The 19,959-nt window shown below is 46.2% G+C and overlaps 1 protein-coding gene across 1 annotated transcript; it reads left to right on the top strand.

Annotated features, from left to right (window-relative positions):
* Positions 1–18,000: 18,000 nt before the first annotated feature.
* Positions 18,001–18,841, top strand: LOC125549076 (putative E3 ubiquitin-protein ligase SINA-like 6). Its single transcript, XM_048712567.2, has 2 exons — positions 18,001–18,063; positions 18,146–18,841. Exons 1-2 carry the CDS (start codon positions 18,001–18,003, stop codon positions 18,839–18,841), a joined length of 759 nt encoding a protein of 252 aa, XP_048568524.2.
* Positions 18,842–19,959: the final 1,118 nt, after the last annotated feature.

The following is a 19,959-nucleotide window of genomic DNA, read 5'->3' as shown; positions in this document are numbered from 1 at the left end:
TACCACAACTCGGACCAGGGGTTTAAAAACTAACACTTTTTCAAGTTTTCCAAAAAACTACCACAACATTGGTTTTTTATTTCAAAAAACTATCATGTTGCACTCATGATCGTGTTGATTAATTATAAACATGATTATGGCAGATTGAACCACTCGCCAGGTCTGGCATGCCGGCAAAGTCAACATTGGTATATTGGATCTTTAGGTTGATCGTTGTGATAGGTGAAACTCATATGCCGGTCCCTGTAAAAGAAGCAATTAGGTCCCTACCAGTTTTTAAAAAAGCAATTGGGTCCTTACACTAGTGCAGAACCGGGCAATAGCACCGGTTCGTAAGGCCCTTTAGTGCCGGTTCCATAACCGGCACTAAAGTGTGGGCACTAAAGCCCCCCCCCCTTTAGTACCGGTTCAGCATGAACCGGTGCTAAAGGGCAACCACGTGGCACGAGCCAGCTCCGGGGGCCGGGAGCCCTTTAGTACCGGTTGGTAACACCAACCGGTACTAAAATGTTTGGGGTTTTTTTGGTTTTATGATTTCTTTTTCATTTAATTTTGTGTTTTCCATTTTAATTCTTTTTCGTTTGCTGGTATTTTACGATACTTCACATCATATATATATCATCAATGTCTCACAAACCACCATATTAATTCACACATACACACATGTATAGCTATATACAATTTCTCCTACATATGCATGTTGCCTTCGGAGCCAGTGGCATTAGCCTAATTGGTGCCTTCGGAGCACGATGACAATTGGAAGTGGTTCATGACCTGGTCGATGGGGGCGGTAGCGGGTAATAGTATTCTCCCTTCGGATTTATGACCTGGTCGAGCAAAAATCCCGCTATTTCCTCTTGAAGTGCTTCTACGCGCTCCGTTTCTAGGAGCTTGTCCCGCACCTCTGTGAACTGTTAAGAAGGAGATCAATATGCATGTGTATTAGTTGTGTGACTAGATATCAATAATGGTGTAAAAATTGTGAATAGTGTTCTGACAAGCGTACCCATTCCTGTCTTTGAGATCTGCTCCTTTCAGACGCCATCATGCGAATGTTCTCGCAAACGCAGAATGCACACAGATCAGTCCCCTGCGCCTGCTTCAGGGCCTTAATTACGAGAATGGAATTTAATTTGATCAGATAATAATTAATCAAGCATGATTATTAAAGCATGATAATATCTTCAACTCATTTAAAACATGTGATGATCACTAGATGCCTGCTTATATAAATATATATACCTCGCCGGTCTTTGTTGTTCCAGGATCAACATGTTCTTCGTCATCGTCATAATCGTAGTTCATGACTTCATCAATTCGGTCGTCGCGATCGAATATCATATCACCCTCTCCGGTATTGTTTAGAAATTCGGAGCCGTCATAATCTTCTTCATTCTGATCATCATCTGGCCCGCGTATCATATCGAACATGGTCTGTTCTCCCTCTCTGTCGGTATTGTCCGCCATAGCTTTTATTTAACTATGCCAAAAGAAATATAAAACAATTTAGTATTCAAATTACATCGTCTCGAATAATAGATATAATCTCGAATACATTGTCTCGAATAATAGATATAATCTCGAATACATCATCTCGAATAATAGATATAATCTCGAATACATCGTCTCGAATAATATATAATATTGAACAGTACATCACTGGCTAGGTAGCTAATTAAAGATCGAATACTACAGAAGAATCTAGGACACTTGCGGTTCCTGCGGCGCGGGCGGTGGACACCCAAAGAGAAGGAACCCTCACAGGATCATAGCTGAAGTGAGATCCCTGAAGAAACTGCCAGGTATTGGAGAACCTGCAGCCCTCTAACGCAACCATGTAGCGATGGACGTGCTCGTCCTCCTCCCTGACACGGCGACGTACCACCTCCGGCGGGGCCGGCTCCCTCCGCACCGAAACTGGCCCACGCGAACGCCACCAAACGAGATCAGGGTCGACGACGGGACCCGGGGCCGGGTTCCTCATCAAGCGGCGCCCCCCTCCAGGCAGCACCTCCCAGTGCCAGCCCGGCGAAGCCCAGTCCCGGACATGGGTCAGTCGGACGTCGTCGCGGATGGGTCGACGGCGAGGATGCGGGCCGGGCATCGTCGAGAACAAATACTAGCTATATGCCCGCAAAAAGTAACATTTTTTTAATGATTGGATTTTGATAACTAAAATTTCTAACATTTCTATATAACACTAATTATGCTATCATTGCATATGTCAGAATTCTATATGCTATTTCATACTAATTAAGCATCTAACACTAAAAACAGAAAACACAACTTTTATACATCCATTAAAAAACTGAAAAACAACATTATATTAAAAAATCCATACTAATTAAACACTAATTATATCCATCTAACATGCATTCATACATATATACTAGTGAAAAAATAATGATCTAAAAAATCTAAACTAATTAAACATACAAAATACGTATATACTAATATATACATGCATTAATTCATACATATGTACGTGTGTGTGTGTTCATCATGCTTGTGTGTGTATGGGCTCGGGGAGGGGCGACGCCCATGGTGGCCGCCGGGGGCGAGGGAGAGGGGTTAGAGGGGGAGAGCTCACAGCGGGGCGATGGCGACGGCGAGGCGACGGCCGGGGGCGGCGACGGGCCGGGGCGTGACGCGGGGGCGGCGACGCGACGGGGACGGGCCCGGGGCAGCGACGGAGACGAGGGCGGCGGCGGGGACGGGGGCGGCGACGGCGACGGCGTCGATCGATCGGGGCGCGCGGGCGGTGCTTCAATGGGGAAACAGAGGAAGAAACAGAGGGAGAATGAAATTTTCATAAGTGTTGTATATATAGAAGGCACCTTTAGTACCGGTTGAAGCCACCAACCGGTACTAAAGGCCTGTTTTGGCCAGGCCAAGCGGCGGGAACCGCACCCCCTTTAGTACCGGTTGGAGCCACGAACCGGTACTAAAGGGGGTGCGCTGGCGCAGTTGCGATGCGCAAGTTTAGTCCCACCTCGCTAGCCGAGGGGCGACCGCACTAGTTTATAAACCCCCGTGCGGTAGCTCTCTCGAGCTCCTCTCCAAAGCAGGCCTACTAGGCCTACATGTTCTATGCTGCCCTGTTGGCCTACTGGGCCTTTGCGGGCCTGCATCCTGGCCCAACAACAGGTTGGGTTTCTAGTCGTATGCAGGCCGCTCTGGCCTAGTAGGCAGGCTTTTTTTTTATTTTTTGCTTTATTTATTTTTGAGTTGTTTTTTGTGTATTTAGAGTTTCTTTGTGAATATTTTTGATTTAGGTACAAAAAATTACAAACTTTCTGTTAGTGCCCGTTGTTTTCAAATTTGAATAGTTTAAATTTTGAATTATTTGAAATTAGTGTGAATCACTAGTTTGTGAATAACTTAACTTTAAAAATCCCTTGTCAGATACACCATTCTCTGCCTTCCATTGCAGGAATTCCAGTGTGGTGCCCAGCTTTTTATTGTCACCTACGCAATTCGGGTACAACAATTTTTTGTGATCCTCTAACATGCGCTGCAACTTCTTCTTCTCCAAATCACTTGCGCAGTTTCTCTTTGCATCGCCAATGGCCCGACCTAGATCATCAACGGGCTCATCTGATGCCTCTTCTTCAGCTTCTTCCCGCATTGCCGGCTCAGCTTCTTCCCGCATTACCGGCTCAGCTTCTTCCCCCATTGTTGTATCATCGTATTCAGGGAACCCATGGCCAGGATAGCTGTCGTCATCCTCTTCTTCTTCATTGTATTCCATCATAACCCCTCTTTCTCCGTGCTTGGTCCAAACATTATAGTGGGGCATGAAACCGGACTTAAACAGGTGGACGTGAATGGTTCTTGATGTAGAGTAATTGTGACCATTCTTACAGCCAGCACATGGACAAGGCATAAAACCATCCGCCCGCTTGTTTGCCTCAGCCGCAAGCAGAAAAGTATGCACGCCCTCAACAATTTCACGGTCATTTAGCTCTCTAAACAATTAGGTAAATGACCGAAAAACAACAAATGATGTCAGAACATGTTGGAAATTGATGACGTCGCTTTGAATGCTGCATACTGAACACAAAAGAAGTCCGGAGTTCAAATAAGTTATTAAAAATAAAAAAGAGGTGCAATGCTGGTTAATTTGCTTCAAGCCATTCGGAATAGTGTAGACTGCACTGCACATAGCTCAGTGCAATCTATGCTATTCCGCAAGGCTTGAATTAATCAACATGCAGGTGAGCATTGCAACTCTTCGTCATTGTCTGTGCACTCACGGCTTATAAACCGCTCATACTGCCTCTCTCTTGGCGAGGTGGGACTAAAAATCAGCTTACTAAGAAACTCTAGTACCGGTTCAGGGCATGAACCGGTACTAAAGGTCTTCGTGGGGGCCCCAGCCTGACCATAGCCTCACACAGCCTCATTAGTACCGGTTCGTGGCATGAACCGGTACTAAAGGTTGTCCACGAACTGGTACTAATGATGCCCGCCCGCCTAGCCGTTGGAACCGGCACTAATGGTCACATTAGTGCCGGCTCAAATTCAAACCGGCACTAATGTGCTTCACATTTGACCCTTTTTCTACTAGTGTTATAAGTTTTTTTTTGGAAAAATCAATCAGATTTAAAGAAATCTGGCCCTTGTAAGTTTTAGAAAAAATTAACCGGGTCCCTGCAATTTTGTTTCATATGCATATCATTTTCATGGTCTAACAAATATTGTTTTAACGGATCAGTAGGTGGCACAACAATAGAATCAAGACCAATAATATCATCCTTGCTAGATAATTCTTTATCATGAGGTTGTCTATTAAACTTAGAGAAATTAAATTCATGAGATACATCATCAAACTTAACATTGACCTTTTCTTTAACACAATCAATTTCAGCATTAACGATATTCAAGAAAGTTCTACCAAATATAATGGAACAAAAATCATCTTGTGGTGATCCATGTACTAGGAAATTAGCAGGGTATTTAATCTTGCCACACAAGACTTGAACATCTCTAACAATCCAAAGTGGAGAAATAATTATCTCTGTTTGCAAGCTTAATAGTAACATCAGTTTCCTCTATTTCAGCAGGTGTAATATCATGCATAACTTCTTGATAAAGAGAAAATACAATAGCACTTATAGTAGCACCCATATCTCAAAAACCATGATAGCAATGATCTCTAATCTTAACAGAAATAACATGCATGCCAACAACCGGCTTACTCTTATCTAATTTGTCTTGTTTAGTGTTAACTTGTTCGGCAATTCTAGTAGCTTCCTTACAGAAAAAAGACATGCCCCTCAATATTATCAACCAAGAGATCTTTAATCATTACAATATTAGGTTTCACTTTAAATTTTTTAGAGGGTTTGTGTATTTTAACATTGCTTTTATGAACCACAGCTGTAGTCTTAGCATGTTCCTTAATCCTAACAGGGGAAAGAAGGGTTTTCAATATAAGTGGTAGACACAACTGGATTAGAAGTATAAGCATTTGTTTCAGTTTTAACAATAACAGGTTGATATGTCTCCAACGTATCTACTTTTCCAAACACTTTTGCCCTTGTTTTGGACTCTAACTTGCATGATTTGAATGGAACTAACCCAGACTGACGCTGTTTTCAGCAGAATTGCCATGGTGTTATTTTTGTGCAGAAATAGAAGTTCTTGGAATGACCTGAAAATCAACGGAGATTATTTCTGGAATATATAAAAATACTGGTGAAAGAATCAAGGCCAAGGGGCCCACACCCTGTCCACGAGGGTGGAGGGCGCCCCCCTGCCTCGTGGGCCCCCTAGTGCTCCTCCGGCCTCAACTTCAACTCTATATATTCGTGTTCGTGGAGAAAAAAATCAGGGAGAAGGATTCATCGCGTTTTATGATACGGAGCCGCCGCCAAGCCCTAAACTCTCTTGGGAGGGCTGATCTGGAGTCCGTTTGGGGCTCCGGAGAGGGGAATCCGTTGCCATCATCATCATCAGCCTTCCTCCATCACAAATTTCATGATGCTCACCGCCGTGCATGAGTAATTCCATCGTAGGCTTGCTGGACGGTGATGGATTGGATGAGATTTATCATGTAATCGATTTAGTTTTGTTAGGGTTTGATCCCTAGTATCAACTATGTTCTGAGATTGATGTCGCTATGACTTTGCTATGCTTAATGCTTGTCACTAGGGCCCGAGTGCCATGATTTCAGATCTGAACCTATTATGTTTTCATGAATATATGTGAGTTCTTGATCCTATCTTGCAAGTCTATAGTCACGTATTATGTGTTATGACCAGTTAACCCCGAAGTGACAATAATCGGGATACTTACCGGTGATGACCGTAGTTTGAGGAGTTCATGTATTCACTAAGTGCTAATGCTTTGGTCTGGTACTCTATTAAAAGGAGGCCTTAATATCCCTTAGTTTCCAATAGGACCCCACTGCCATGGGAGGGTAGGACAAAAGATGTCATGCAAGTTCTTTTCCATAAGCACGTATGACTATATTCGGAATACATGCCTACATTACATTGATGAACTGGAGCTAGTTCTGTGTCACCCTAGGTTATAACTATTGCATGAGGAATCGCATCCGACATAATTATCCATCACTGACCCATTGCCTACGAGATTTTCATATATTGTTCTTTTCTCATTTACTTTCCCGTTGCTACTGTTACAATCACTATAAAACCAAAACTGCTACCATTACTTTTGCCACCGTTACCACTACTACCATGTTACTTTGCTGCTAAACACTTTGCTGTAGATATTAAGTTTCCAGGTGTGGTTGAATTGACAACTCAGCTGCTAATACTCGATAATATTCTTTGGCTCCCCTTGTGTCGAATCAATAAATTTGGGTTGAATACTCTACCCTCAAAAACTGTTGCGATCCCCTATACTTGTGGGTTATCAAGAATATTTTCTGGTGCCGTTGCCGGGAGGCATAGCTCTATTCTTTGAGTCACTCGGGATTTATATCTGCTGGTCACTATGAAGAACTTGAAAGATCAAAGAACTAAGATTTTTCCCTCAACTATGAGGGGAGGTAAGGAACTGCCGTCTAGCTCTGCACTTGATTCACCTACTGTTTTGAATAAACTTGCGACACCTACACCTGCTATTCATTCTGATATGTCGCATGTTATTGATGATGCCACTTCTGATTTGCATGATACTTATGATGAAACTACTTCTATGCTTGATAATGTGCCATTAGGCGAATTTCTTGATGAACAACTAGCTAGGGTTACAGAGAATGAAATTATTGAAACTGATAATATTGATGAAAGTGATGATGAAGATTCTCCCCCTAGATATGAATCGCCTGTTGTGCCTGAGGGTTATGTTATGGATGAAGAAACTGCTAGAGACTTTCTTGCTTGCAATGATAGATCTGATCTTAAGAAATTAATAGCTAAGCTTAAAGAAAAGTCTTTGAATGCTAGAATGAAATATGATCCTGCTTTTGCTACTTCACCTATCTTTATTACTGATAAGGATTATGATTTCTTTGTCGATCCTGAGTTAATTAATTTGGTTGAATTTGATCCTTTTTATGGCTATGAATCTGAAACTGTTGTGGCACATCTTACTAAATTAAATGATATAGCCACCCTGTTTACTCATGATGAGAAAACTCGCTATTACTTTATCCTTAAGTTGTTTCCGTTCTCATTAAAGGGTGATGCAAAAACATGGTTTAATTCTCTTGATCCTGGTTGTGTGCGTAGTCCCCAGGATATGATTTATTACTTCTCTGCTAAATATTTTCCCGCTCATAATAAACAAGCTACCTTAAGGGAAATATATAATTTTATGTAAATCGAAGAAGAGAGTCTCCCACAAGCTTGTGGGAGGCTTCTCCAATTACTTAATGCTTTGCCTGATCATCCTCTCAAGAAAAATGAAATACTTGATATCTTTTATAATGGACTAACCGATGCTTCCAGAGATTACCTGGATAGTTCTGCTCGTTGTGTTTTCAGGGAAAGAACTGTTGATCAAGCTGAATTGCTATTGAATAATATGTTGAGTAATGAAAATGATTGGACACTTCCTGAACCAACTCCTAAGCCACACTACAAAAAAAGACACATCCGTGACATTTTGGGCCGAATGAATTTTTTTTCTGTCATACATATGACACTTCTATGACGATAATTGTGACAAAACCCGGTATCATCATAGATGTGGTGGGCTCGTACTTCTATGACAAAAAATCATGACAGAAAATGGGCTTTTTGTCCTGGGCGGGCTGGAGACGCAGCCGCATGACATTCTTTGGGCCGTCCATGACGGAAAAAACAGTGGTAGAAGCGAGGGGGAGGAAAATTTCGGGGAGTTCCCGGTTACGGTGGGAGGTCGGGGGCCGAGCGATGCGCGTTTCTCTCGTACACGTACACGCGTGTGTGCGAGGCGTTGGCTCTAACTGAACCCGAGCGAGGCGTTGGGCTCTAACTGAACCCGAGCGATTGCATTGGCGTTACTGAACCTGAGCGATCGATCGATGGCTATTAACTGAACCCGATCGAGCGATTCCTTTGCTACTGCTGCTAACTGAAGCCGATCGATGCTGCCTCTGGGATGAATAGTGAGCATTGCGGGGGGGGGGGGGGGGGGGTTGGATGAACAGTGAGCGGTGGCGTTGCCTCTGGATGAACAGTTCCCCGTGGTGTGGTGGAGGGCTGGATGAACAGTAGACGATGGAGGGGTGCCCGTGGAGGGGTGGTTGAACAGGACCCTGTGGTGTGGAGGGCTGGATGAACAATAGACGATGGAGGGGTGCCCGTGGAGGGGTGGTTGAACAGTAGCCGGTGGAGTAGCGCGCGGTGGAGGCTGGATGAACAGGAGCCCGTGGAGGCTGAAGGAGGTCGACGGTAGCCCGTGAAGTCCCGTTTTGCGGTACGCCACACCCCTCCCGATGAACAGGACCCCCGTTTCAACCGTAGCGCTCCAACACAAGTCCGTTTCATCCGTTTTGCGGTACGCCACACCCCTCCCGATGAACAGGACCCCCGTTTTGACCGTAGCGCTCCAACACTAGTCCGTTTCGTCCGTTTTGCGGTACGCCACGCCCCTCCCGATGAACAGGACCCCCGTTTCGACCGTAGCCCTCCAACACAAATCCGTTTCGTCCGTTTTGCAGTACGCCACACCCCTCCCGATCAACAGGACCCCCGTTTCGACCGTAGGAGGTCCGTTTCATCCGTTTTGCGGTACGCCACACCCCTCCCGATCAACAGGACCCCCGTTTCGATCGTAGGAGGTCTGTTTCCTCCGTTTTGTGGTACGCCAGACCCCTCCCGATCAACAGGACCCCGTTCCAAACGTAGGAGGTCCGTTTCCTCCGTTGTGCAGTACGCCAGGCCTCGTTTCCATCGCCTGTTCCGTCCAAGCCCTCCCGATGAACACGACCACGCATTCCGTTCCGACCCAGCCAGTTGGCTCCCACGCGTTCCGTTGCCTCCCGATGAACACGACGCATTCTGTTGCCTCCCCATGAACACGATGCATTCCGTTGCCTCCCCATGAACACGACGACGACGCTGTTTCTCCGTTCCGACCCAGCCATGTACACAAGCCCTGGCCGTACGTATGCACGAGTAGGCGTTCGAGACCTCGCCCGTATGTACATATACGTGGCCGTATTTTCTTTCTTGCACCCTGGCCCCTGTACATACGTGTGCATGCTACGTGCGCGCCTCTACTACGACACGTACGCGCCTCTACTAAGACACGTGCGCGCCTCTACATCCACCAGTATATATGTACGTACACGTTCGCGACCAGAATGACAACGCTATGTACGCTTCGACCAGGTGGGTTTCGACTGTCAGGCACTTCCTTGCCTGCGAAGATGTAGCTGGTGGGTCCTAGCAGTCAAGGGGGCGAATCATTTTTTTGCCCGGACGCACTTCCTTGCATGCGAAGATGTAGCTGGTGGGTCCCAGCAGTCAGGGGCAAACGTTTTTTTTTCACAAAATATGCTGGCCCGTCCGGTGGGTCCCCGCTGTCAGGTGGAGGAATAATTTTTTTGCACGTAATAAGGAGGCACTTCCTTGCTGCGGCCATGGACCCAGCTGTCAGCCTCTCCACGTATAGTCCACGTCCGATGGAAGCCGTTCCTTGACCACGTTGACCACGCCACGCCAAGAGCACCAGGGTGGTGGACGACGGCGAGGCCTAGGAAGGGGACGACGCGGAGCCGGGGAAGACGCGGTAGTGGATGCCCACGCGTAGAGGAGTGCGAGGGTTCACTGGTTCGCTGCGGTGTGAGGCTGCCGTCTCCACAGAATAACAGGGGGTGTGGGTGAGTAGAGGGATGGCCTGGCCAGTGGTGGGAGTAGTAGGGGGGGGGGTGAGGCCTCCGCCGCATCACAGCCGGCCACGGGAGGCAGGAGCACGAGGCACGACCGGCGCTGGTTTGGGCGGCTGGAGCAAGAAGACCAGAGGTTGAAGAAGCAGTACGGCCGTGGGATGGACATCGTACGGTCACTGGAGCTAGAATCGTGCATATTGACTAAGTTGACAAAGCCCTCCGTCCCCGTCAACTTAGTAGGCCCACAAATCAGCCTGCCACTATACTGGGTCCCAGCTAACATGGGGAGTATTCATTTTTTTGTCCGTAATAAGGAGGCACTTCCTTGCGTGCGAAGATATAGCTGGTGGGTCCAAGCTGTCAGCGGCGGTAATGTTTTTTTCGCGAAATACAGAGGCCCTTTTGGTGGGTCCCTGATGTCAGGTGGAGGAATCATTATTTTGCGTGTAATAAGGAGGCATTTCCTTGCGTGCGGCCGTGGACCCAGCTGTTGGCCTCTCCACGTACAGTCCACTTCAGATGCATGTCGGTCGTTGACCACGTTGACCAGGCCGCGCCGAGAGCACCAAGGCGGTGGATGGCGGCGAGGCCTAGGAAGGGAACAACACGGAGGTAGGGAAGACTTGGCAGTTGTTTCCCACGTGGAGGGGAGTACGATTGTACGAGGGTTTACTGGTTCGTCTGCCGTTGCCGGAGAATAACAGCAGGTGTGGGTGAGTAGAGGGATGGCTAGGCCAGCGATGGGGGTACAGTGAGGCGGTGAGGCCTGCGCGGCAGCACAGCCAGCCGCGGGGAGGAGGGAGCAGGCAGTCCCGCCGGCGCTTGTTCGAGCGGCTGGAGCAGGAAGAGCAGAGATTGAAGAAACACGACGGCCATTCGATGGACATCCAACAGTCACTGCTTGTGCGTCAACCTTTTTTTAGGAAAGCCTCAAATCTGTGGAAAACAGCATACATCCCATCTGCCATTATTTCTAATAATTTATAGCCCATTTGCTAATTCTTAAGGTTTTTTGGAGCCCGTATTCTTTTTGTTGGCATTACAGCCCATATTGTGGCCACGATTAAAAAATTACACGAAATTTTGCATATTTCGGTGCGGTCCGAACTGTTTTTAATCTCGAAATTTCGACTCACATTCAAACTAATTTTAAAAATAAATGTATATCAATATAAAATCCAACAAATTATCCACGCATAAAAATTAATGTAATTTTAAATCTCGAAATGAAAAAAAAGATATTTGAAACTAATTGTCGGTTTGATGTGTTTTAAAAATGTACAACCCATTTCTCATTACTGATAGGCCATTTTCTCGGCCAGCCGATTGAAGCTCTCCTCGTCTTGAAAGATTTGCAGCCCAACAGGCCTGACAAAGCGACTTACTTGGCAAATCACAAAAAAACTGGGCTGTGGCCGTGGACCCAGCTGTCAGCCTCTCCACGTACAATACTCTTCCGATGGAAGTCGGTCGTTGACCACATTGACCACGCCGCGCCGAGAGCACCAAGGCGGTGGACGACGGCAAGGCCTAGGAAGGGGACGACGCGGAGCCGGGGAAGACGCGACAGTGGATGCCCATGTGAAGAGGAGTACGAGGGTTCACTGGTTCGGCTGCGGCGTGAGGCTGCCGTCGCCGCAGAGTAACAGGGGGTGTGGGTGAGTAGAGGGATACCCTGGGCTAGCGGTGGGAGTAGTAGGGGGCGGTGAGGCCTCCGCGACATCACAGCCGGCCACGAGAGGCAGGAGCACGCGGCATGACCGGCGCTGCTTTGGGCGGCTGGAGCAAGAAGACGAGAGATTGAAGAAGAATGCCGGCCGTTGGATGTAAATCCAATGCCTTCTTAGGCTTTGACCTACTGGCCCACCTGTCAGCCAGTACATTTGTTTTTTTAGTCCATTTGGTGGGCTAGGTGAAACAATGATGTAGCATCTATGCAACCCGTTTAAATCCCATTTGCATTTTTCTCGAAATCCGCGGACTTGCTGGGCTGGGTGAAAATATCATGTTGGGCTAGACGGAGAAATGTTATAAAAACATAAACACATGATTGCATGTCAGTAAAATCTTTGCAAGCTTATGTACGCTATCACTAGGAGTTAACTTGCGAAGTTATATATAAACAATTATTATTATTATTTTGTAAGAACTTTCAACTTACGAAATAAAATATCATTTTAATTTGATGAGTTAATAGTACGTGGGGTATTATTATTTTTTAGGCTAGACGTGGGACAGTTGAGTTGGTTCTAGGGGAAAGTACTGGGAGAAAACTCAGTTTACATCGAAAAAGAAAGTGGGAGAAAATTCAGAGACCTGCTGGGTCCACCTGAGGAGGGGAATATGTTGGGAGGAAGGAGATTCAAAGCATGGCAACCGAGTGAACTAGTTTTTTTTATGGACAAGTGAACTAGTTTACATACATAAGCAAATAGCCACTATAAAGCAATCAGGTTAATGGGTTCTTAAAAGAAATATTTCGGACAAAACAGATAATTACGACACATAGGCTAATGCATGAAACACTAAGATGATAAAGGTGCTTATAAACAGATAAAGTACAACATCTAGACCTTCCTGGCACGCTTGATCATGACACTGCGGCTGTCCGTGTACTCGTCGGTTACGGGAAGCAGACACGCCCTCATGTCCAAGATCTGCCTGTACATGTTGTAGCATGCGTATGTGTCCTTGGCCGCGTAGGTTATGTAGGCTAGATTCAGAGGTACCTCCCACGTGTTCATGTCGTCTTCTTTCATGTTGGCGTATCAGGGGTCGATGATGGTCTCAGCGAGGTCAACCACGGAGTCCTTCTCCTGCCCGTTACTGATGATCTTGTTTTGCTTCTGGATGTCGACAAGCTTGTTGCACCAGATGGCCGAATCGTCGTGTTTTTCCTTCTCTCCACCGTAGCGAAGGTGCAATCGGCGCTGCCGATGAAACGGGCGAATGCTCCAGAACCTGGTGCAGCCATAGGACCGAGGCGAGGCAGAGCTTCACCGAGTCCGTATCGTTGGTGTACATCACATTCAACTTGGTGCAGCCATAGGAATGAATGGCGAACTCAAAGGGGAACTCCTTGCTGAAGTCCATATCCAGCAGGCTCACCCCTCGGATCGCCATTGGAGTCTCTTCGAGTGAACGAGTGTGTAGGCGGCGGCAGCAGTTCGTTTTTCAGCTCTTGGGGAACTGGATTCAACAGTAAGCTGAGTGTGTACAGGCGACAACAGTTACTACCCCTCCCTCGCCCGCTGCACGCCCAGCAGAAGATGCACCGTCGGCCACACGTCGGTTCACGAGCGGGTATGTATTGGTACTGTAATAACAGGAGTTAGTGGTCGCTTTACTTAAATTTAATTAGCTTTAATAGAAATTTATACTTAAAACAAGCAATGCATTCGCTCGTTCTATCAGTGCCGCAGGATCAACATGCACAACAATTAGAATTACTATTCTCAGGACGCACACGATCAGCACATTTGTTGCACTTTCACAAAGATAATACTACCAAGTTTGAACTGTTTGTTATGGTTGTTGTCCTCTGCATCATCATGCCGTGTTTCCCAGCTTGCAAGATTCAGAACCAACAAATAAGATCCAAATAATAAGTACAACAAAGATGCCTACACATCTCATTGATTCCCAGCTTGCAAGATTCAGAACCAACAAATAAGATCCAAATAATAAGTACAACAAAGATGCCTACACATCTCATTGATTCCTAGCTTGCAAGATTCAGAACCAACAAATAAGATTCAAATAATAAGTACAACAAAGATGCCTACACAGCTCACTGATTCCCAGCTTGCAAGATTCAGAACCAACCCATTAGAGCCTTTTGATAAAGTGAATATCGGGATTAAATCCATCTTGGCTAGCCATGCCATACAATAGAAGAACTTGGCGAATGCTCTTGACCGTCACAACATCTGTAGTTGAGTATTCCTGTTTGCATAGCACAAACAAGGAGACATGAGAGCATGATTTCACTTTAATAGCGGCCTCCTTGAACTCAACCTCCAGCTCTACTTGGATGAGGTCTGCCTGGAGTTCCATGATTCAATTCATGCGCCTTTTTCTGCAGTTCACCTGAAATGAAGCAAAGATTGCATCATTCAGCTACGAAGAAGTACTTGCTCTTGTGAGCTGGCAGGTTCTTCTTTAGTAGTCGCACTAAAATTGAGGAACAATAAGGTTGGCTGTCCGGCTCATGTAAGGCGCAACTATAATTTTCTTATCCTTTTGTGTAGGTCCACTAAAATAAAGTGCCATTGTGGTGACAGTGACGGCTCCATCTTGCAAAGGCTAATAAAATGTTCCACGAGATTATCAGCAAAACTTGACGGAGATTTTGGAAACTCCAATCACCATTTTGTGCAGTTCCACCAAAATTGGGAGATGTTGCCCATGTGACATTTTAGTTGAACTGCACAAGACACTCATTCCAAAAAAAGTGTTTTGTTCAGTTCACCAAAAGGTCACAATAGCAACAAGGTGAAATGGATATCCCTATCTGCACAAAAGATAGAAAGTAAACAATTAATGGTCAATAAGAATATACGAAACATATACAAAATGAAAAGAAGCATCTTAATTATGTTCATGGCAATCACGCAAGGACAGTAGAAATTTTAAAACGTCAACAATGCTTCATGTTACCAGAAGCATTACGATCAACAATGAGATTCCTCAAATATGGGATTTTAATGGTGGCATTGCTTGTTTACCAGACACAGTAAATCAATAGCAACTAAAGAGTTGGTTTAAGGGCATGGGACCGTGGGGACACCAGGACACTCAGTAGCATAAAGGAGCAACTTACTTATCATACTGGGGAAAACAGCAGGAGTGCCATTTGTAACACAGTTTAATTGCATCTTATCACTGGAGGCATTAGATTAACAATAACACTGGTTAGACATGTCCCTAAGGTAACAGTGTGATCGCTTCATTTTACATGCGCCCTTACATTAACAACAGCAAAAGGTTGGTATAAGGACATGCGACAGTGGACGCATCAGCACAATGTACCTACAAGGAGGCATAAAGTGGTGATGCCGAGTTTGTTCATGCTATGTGAGGGCAGCAAACCTAATCCTGGAGACCTTGTACTATGTGAGGGCAACAAATCTAATCCTGGAGATCTTTTACTATGTGAGGGCAGCAAATCTAATCCTGGAGACCTTTTACTATGTGAGGGCAGCAAATCTAATCCTGGAGACCTTTTACTATGTGAGGGCAGCAAATCTAATCCTGAGACCTTTTACTATGTGAGGGCAGCAAATCTAATCCTGAGACCTTTTACTATGTGAGGGCAGCAAATCTAATCTTGGAGACCTTTTACTATGTGATGGAAGCAAATCTAATCCTGGACATACTCTGTTGACTTGTCCACCAGCCGCCACTTTCTATCCTTTTTTCAACCAATAATAGATCTGTTCCTTATCAAGTTTTTACTACGTTTTCCCATTATTTCCCTTTTCAACCAAGAGACCGATTGGGTATCCAGTCTCTACTACTTTCACCATATTATTTCCTCTTTGAACCAAGTCCTAGATTCATGCTACAACTTTCCCCCCTTTCTTCATTGTTTGAACAAAGCCCTAGATTCGAATGCACGAAGTAGCTTTACCTCTAATAATACTAAAAATTTAGGTGGCTTTGGAAGAGCTGATGGGAGTAGAAAAAGATGCACATGCAGAAATGTGGGGGGCTGGGGCAGTAGAGCAAGGCCGCTTTCGAAGAACTTATACCTGAGGGTCGCCGAGATGTCGGCGGCGGCAGGTCGGATCTGCGGACAATACGGTAGGGAGGAAGAAGGGTCGGAGGACCTCCCGAGCCGGCGTTGTGTCGGAGAGAACGGCACGGGTAGAGGATCGGGCCCCTCGGGCAGCTGTTGGTTTCCTCCCTCGGCGGAGATGACCGCGTGAACGATGCCTGCGGTCACCAGCACCGTCTGGAAACGCTGCACGGTGCGGGGCCGCAGGCCGACGCCTTGGATGATTTGGCACAACCGACTGCCGCTCACGTCCATCGCCTCCATAGGTGCTTGTGGCTTCTGGTCACTTGGTCTTGGATTAGAGTGAGCGGTGTTGCGCACAGACTTGGGAGTAGATGGATTGGAGTAGTAGGGCTATACTAGCAAGTAGTTGTACGTACTAGTACAATAGTGGGCTCACATAGCAATTTTGTCTCATGCACGAGCCTGGCTATATGCGTGCTCCAATGTTCGCAACTGCAACGTTCGGTTTGCGCTTGGCTCTTCGCCTCTTCGAGAAGACGAACAATGATGTTACTACTACTGCTTCTACAGTGTCGAATCAACTGCTGCATGTTCGTCCACCGCGAACGGGACGGATAGCTTGTTGTAGAAGTACTACTAAGCAAAAGCCTGTCCTCGTTTGCGAGCAACCGCGCGCATGGGTGAGGGAGAAGGCATGTAGTAAAATCAAGCTTCTCCTCGTTGTACGAGTTGACGCGACACATCATAGCACTAGCCCCACATGCTTGCCTCTAAACTTGGCTGAAAGACCCGCAGTGTACAATATATTCGCTGTAACCTCTAACATTTACCCACCACAAATTAAAATATATGTGGCTGTATGCATCGTTCTGATGCAGAGGCCGGGAGTCCCCCCTTTTCGAAAAAAACAAACTAAAATATATATTCCTGTCTTGACCAGATGAGCGTGCAAACTATAATCACCAGGGTGTCAGGTAGGGCCAGAAGACTATTTTAATTTTTTTAAACTTCGAGACGGCCACATAGCATGGAGCCGACCCCAACGATTTTAAGCTTACAGGCACGGTACACACTATCCTAGACTACTCTACACATGAAACTGCCACATGAGCGTCCGGGTTGCACTTGTCTCTTCGCCTCTTCGGGAAGTCGAACAATGATGGAGTACTACTGCACTGGAGGAGTACTACAGTATGCTTCTGGCCATCTGACACCGATTGAACTGCTGCATGTCCACCGTGTGCGGGAGGGAGAGTGTGTAGCGAAAGCTTCTCCTAGTCTTGCCAGCCACCACGCTCATGACTGAGGGAGGGACGCTCCTGCCTTTGCATGTATGAAAGGTGGGCCCGACAGGTGTGTGGCCAACCTGTCATACAGCCAAAGGCAGGTGCAGTTAAGTCCGCGAGGGAGAGGATAATCAAACTTCTCATTGATGTACGAGTTGACGCGACACATCAAAGCACTGCACTCGATATATTTCAATAATTTGTGTTTACCGATGCATTAATTACAACACATGCATGCATGCCGTGACTCTCCTTTTGATACTCCCTCCGGTCCTTTTTACTCTGCATATTAGGTTTGTCTGAAGTCAATCTCATCCAACTTTGACCAAATTTATACAAAAAATTATTAACATTCACATAACAACATATTTATTATTAGATCCATCTCGAAATATATTTTCATATTATATTTATTAGATGTTATAGATGTTAATATTTTTTAATATAAATTTGGTCAAACTTAGCAAACTTTGATTTCAGACAAAGCTAATGTGCGGAGTAAAAAGGACCGGAGGGAGTACTTGCATGTGTTGATTTAATGCACCTTGAAGTAGTATAAAATATGTGACGGTAAAGCTTTGTAATACCTCGGACCAAGTCGAGAGATGGTTGTGCACGAGGAGGGCGAGATCATGCAGACCAAATAGGACCCAACGATGGAACTCTCTAAGGTCTCGATGGACCTCACCGTGCTCCACTGCCCCTTGTGCCTCCGCCCCTTGACTCCTCCAGTGTATGAGGTTCGAATACACCTCGTCCGTTCGGCTGATTGAGCAAGGTGCAGGTTTCTTGATTGATTTGCTGTTCGATTGATTTCTGCAGTGCAAGGGAGGGCACCTGGCCTGCGCGGACTGCCGCGTCGAGTGCCCTGGGAACCAGTGGCAGTGCCAGAAGTGCGAGCGCGGCGGTGGCTTCGACGTGCAGAATACAGCGGTGGACTCCATCCTTTCGTCGGTGAGGGTGGAGTGCCCGCACAAAGGCTGTGGGCTCTACGTCACTTACCACAAGCTTGCCGATCACCAGAGCGTGTGTCCGCTCGCACCCTGCAAATGCCCCGTGCCCGTCTGCGGCTACGAAGGCCCGCCGCCGGCGCTCTACCACCACATCAGCACCGCGCATCCCATGCCCGTGCACAGGATCCAGTACGGCAAGGTGCTCCAGCTGCAAGTGCCACTGTCGGAGCCACGACTCTTGCTGTTCGCGGAGGAGGACCGTCGCGCGTTTTTCTTGGTCGGCGGCGTGCTCGACATCGGCGCGCCTATCGCCGTGTCAGTCGTCTGCATCAGAGCGGGGGCGTCCCCACTGCCACACTACGTGGCCAATCTGTGGGCGAACGGCCCGCCGGGGGAGCCCAAAGGCACGATCAACACCGTCAAGGTGGAAATGGAGGTGACAAGCAGCAAGGATCCCGACGACGTCGACGTGCAGGAGCTGACCTTCTTGACAGTTCCGCCCAAGCTGCTGGCCGGGGCTAAGCTTGTGTCCCTCCACATTCAGATTGACAAGCTCACGTCCTAAATGTTTCTACAGTGCCTTCTGTTTATCTTAGTAATATGCTAATATAGGGATTACCTTGGTCTACTTTAGCTTAAGAAATGGTGGGTTTTGGTGGCGATGCATCAATTACTTCGACATCAGATCAGTAATTTCCAACAGTCGAACAGATATTTTGTGTTTGTTGGATATAAAGTTCCTTTGGCTAAGAAGTACTACTTGTCATCAAAATGGATAAAAGGAGATGTATGTAGACGTATTTTAGTTCTAGATACGTCCCTTTATATCCATTTTGATGACAAGCACTCCCTCCGTTCCACAATACATGTCTTCCATTTGTCAAGATATAGATGTATCTAGACATGTTTTAGTATATAGGTACATCCATGATAGAGCCAATCGGATGGTTGAGAACACTACAATTCGTAGCTACAGATGCGTGTGTGACTCCCAGATGCAGAGGCCGGTGGTCATCGTCCTCCTTTTCGAGAAGAAACAGATGCTTGTGTGAGAGGACGCGTGCATGCGTGCACCTCTTCTCTTCCTGTATAACATACTACTAAACTCAGAGTACAAGTTTTTGTGGGTGGCGCGATGGTGCCTGCGAGAAGTCCCGAGAGATAGGTTTAATGCGTCTGAAAAAAAGACTAGCCTAGAGCTCGCCACGCGGCTATTCCAGTCGAACGTCCCATTAACCGTAAGATATGTATACGACGGTGCCAGTTATTGCACGTACATAACAGTACTCCCTCCTTTCTGGTTTATAGGGCTTAATTCAAAAATCTCACCAACCAAGATGGTGAGTGGTGGAATATTTTTTATAGTTTGCAAAGCACCTAACTAATGCTCTTGTTTTCTCAAAAAATTATGTTTATCAATGCATTAATTGCAATGCATGCATGCATAAAGTACATGCATTGGTCAATTTTCTCTTAATACTTGCATGCAATGATTTAATGCACCTTGGAATCTGAACATGTGTTGGGGAACAACCAAACTGAGCCCTATAAAATGGAAAAACTAAAATTTTGAGATAAGCCCTATAAAACCGGAAAGGAGGGAGTAGAAAAAGAAGTACTCCATCCGGGAATAGTGCCACACTTTGAAACTAGAACCATCAATAAATTTTGAGCTTGCATCTC

The sequence above is a fragment of the Triticum urartu genome, chromosome 3A, assembly GCF_056163025.1.
Source record: "Triticum urartu cultivar PI428250 chromosome 3A, HENAU_Tu73, whole genome shotgun sequence".
NCBI lineage: Eukaryota > Viridiplantae > Streptophyta > Magnoliopsida > Poales > Poaceae > Triticum > Triticum urartu.
Note: the sequence above shows the minus strand (reverse complement) of the source record. Positions and strands in the feature narration are given on the sequence as shown.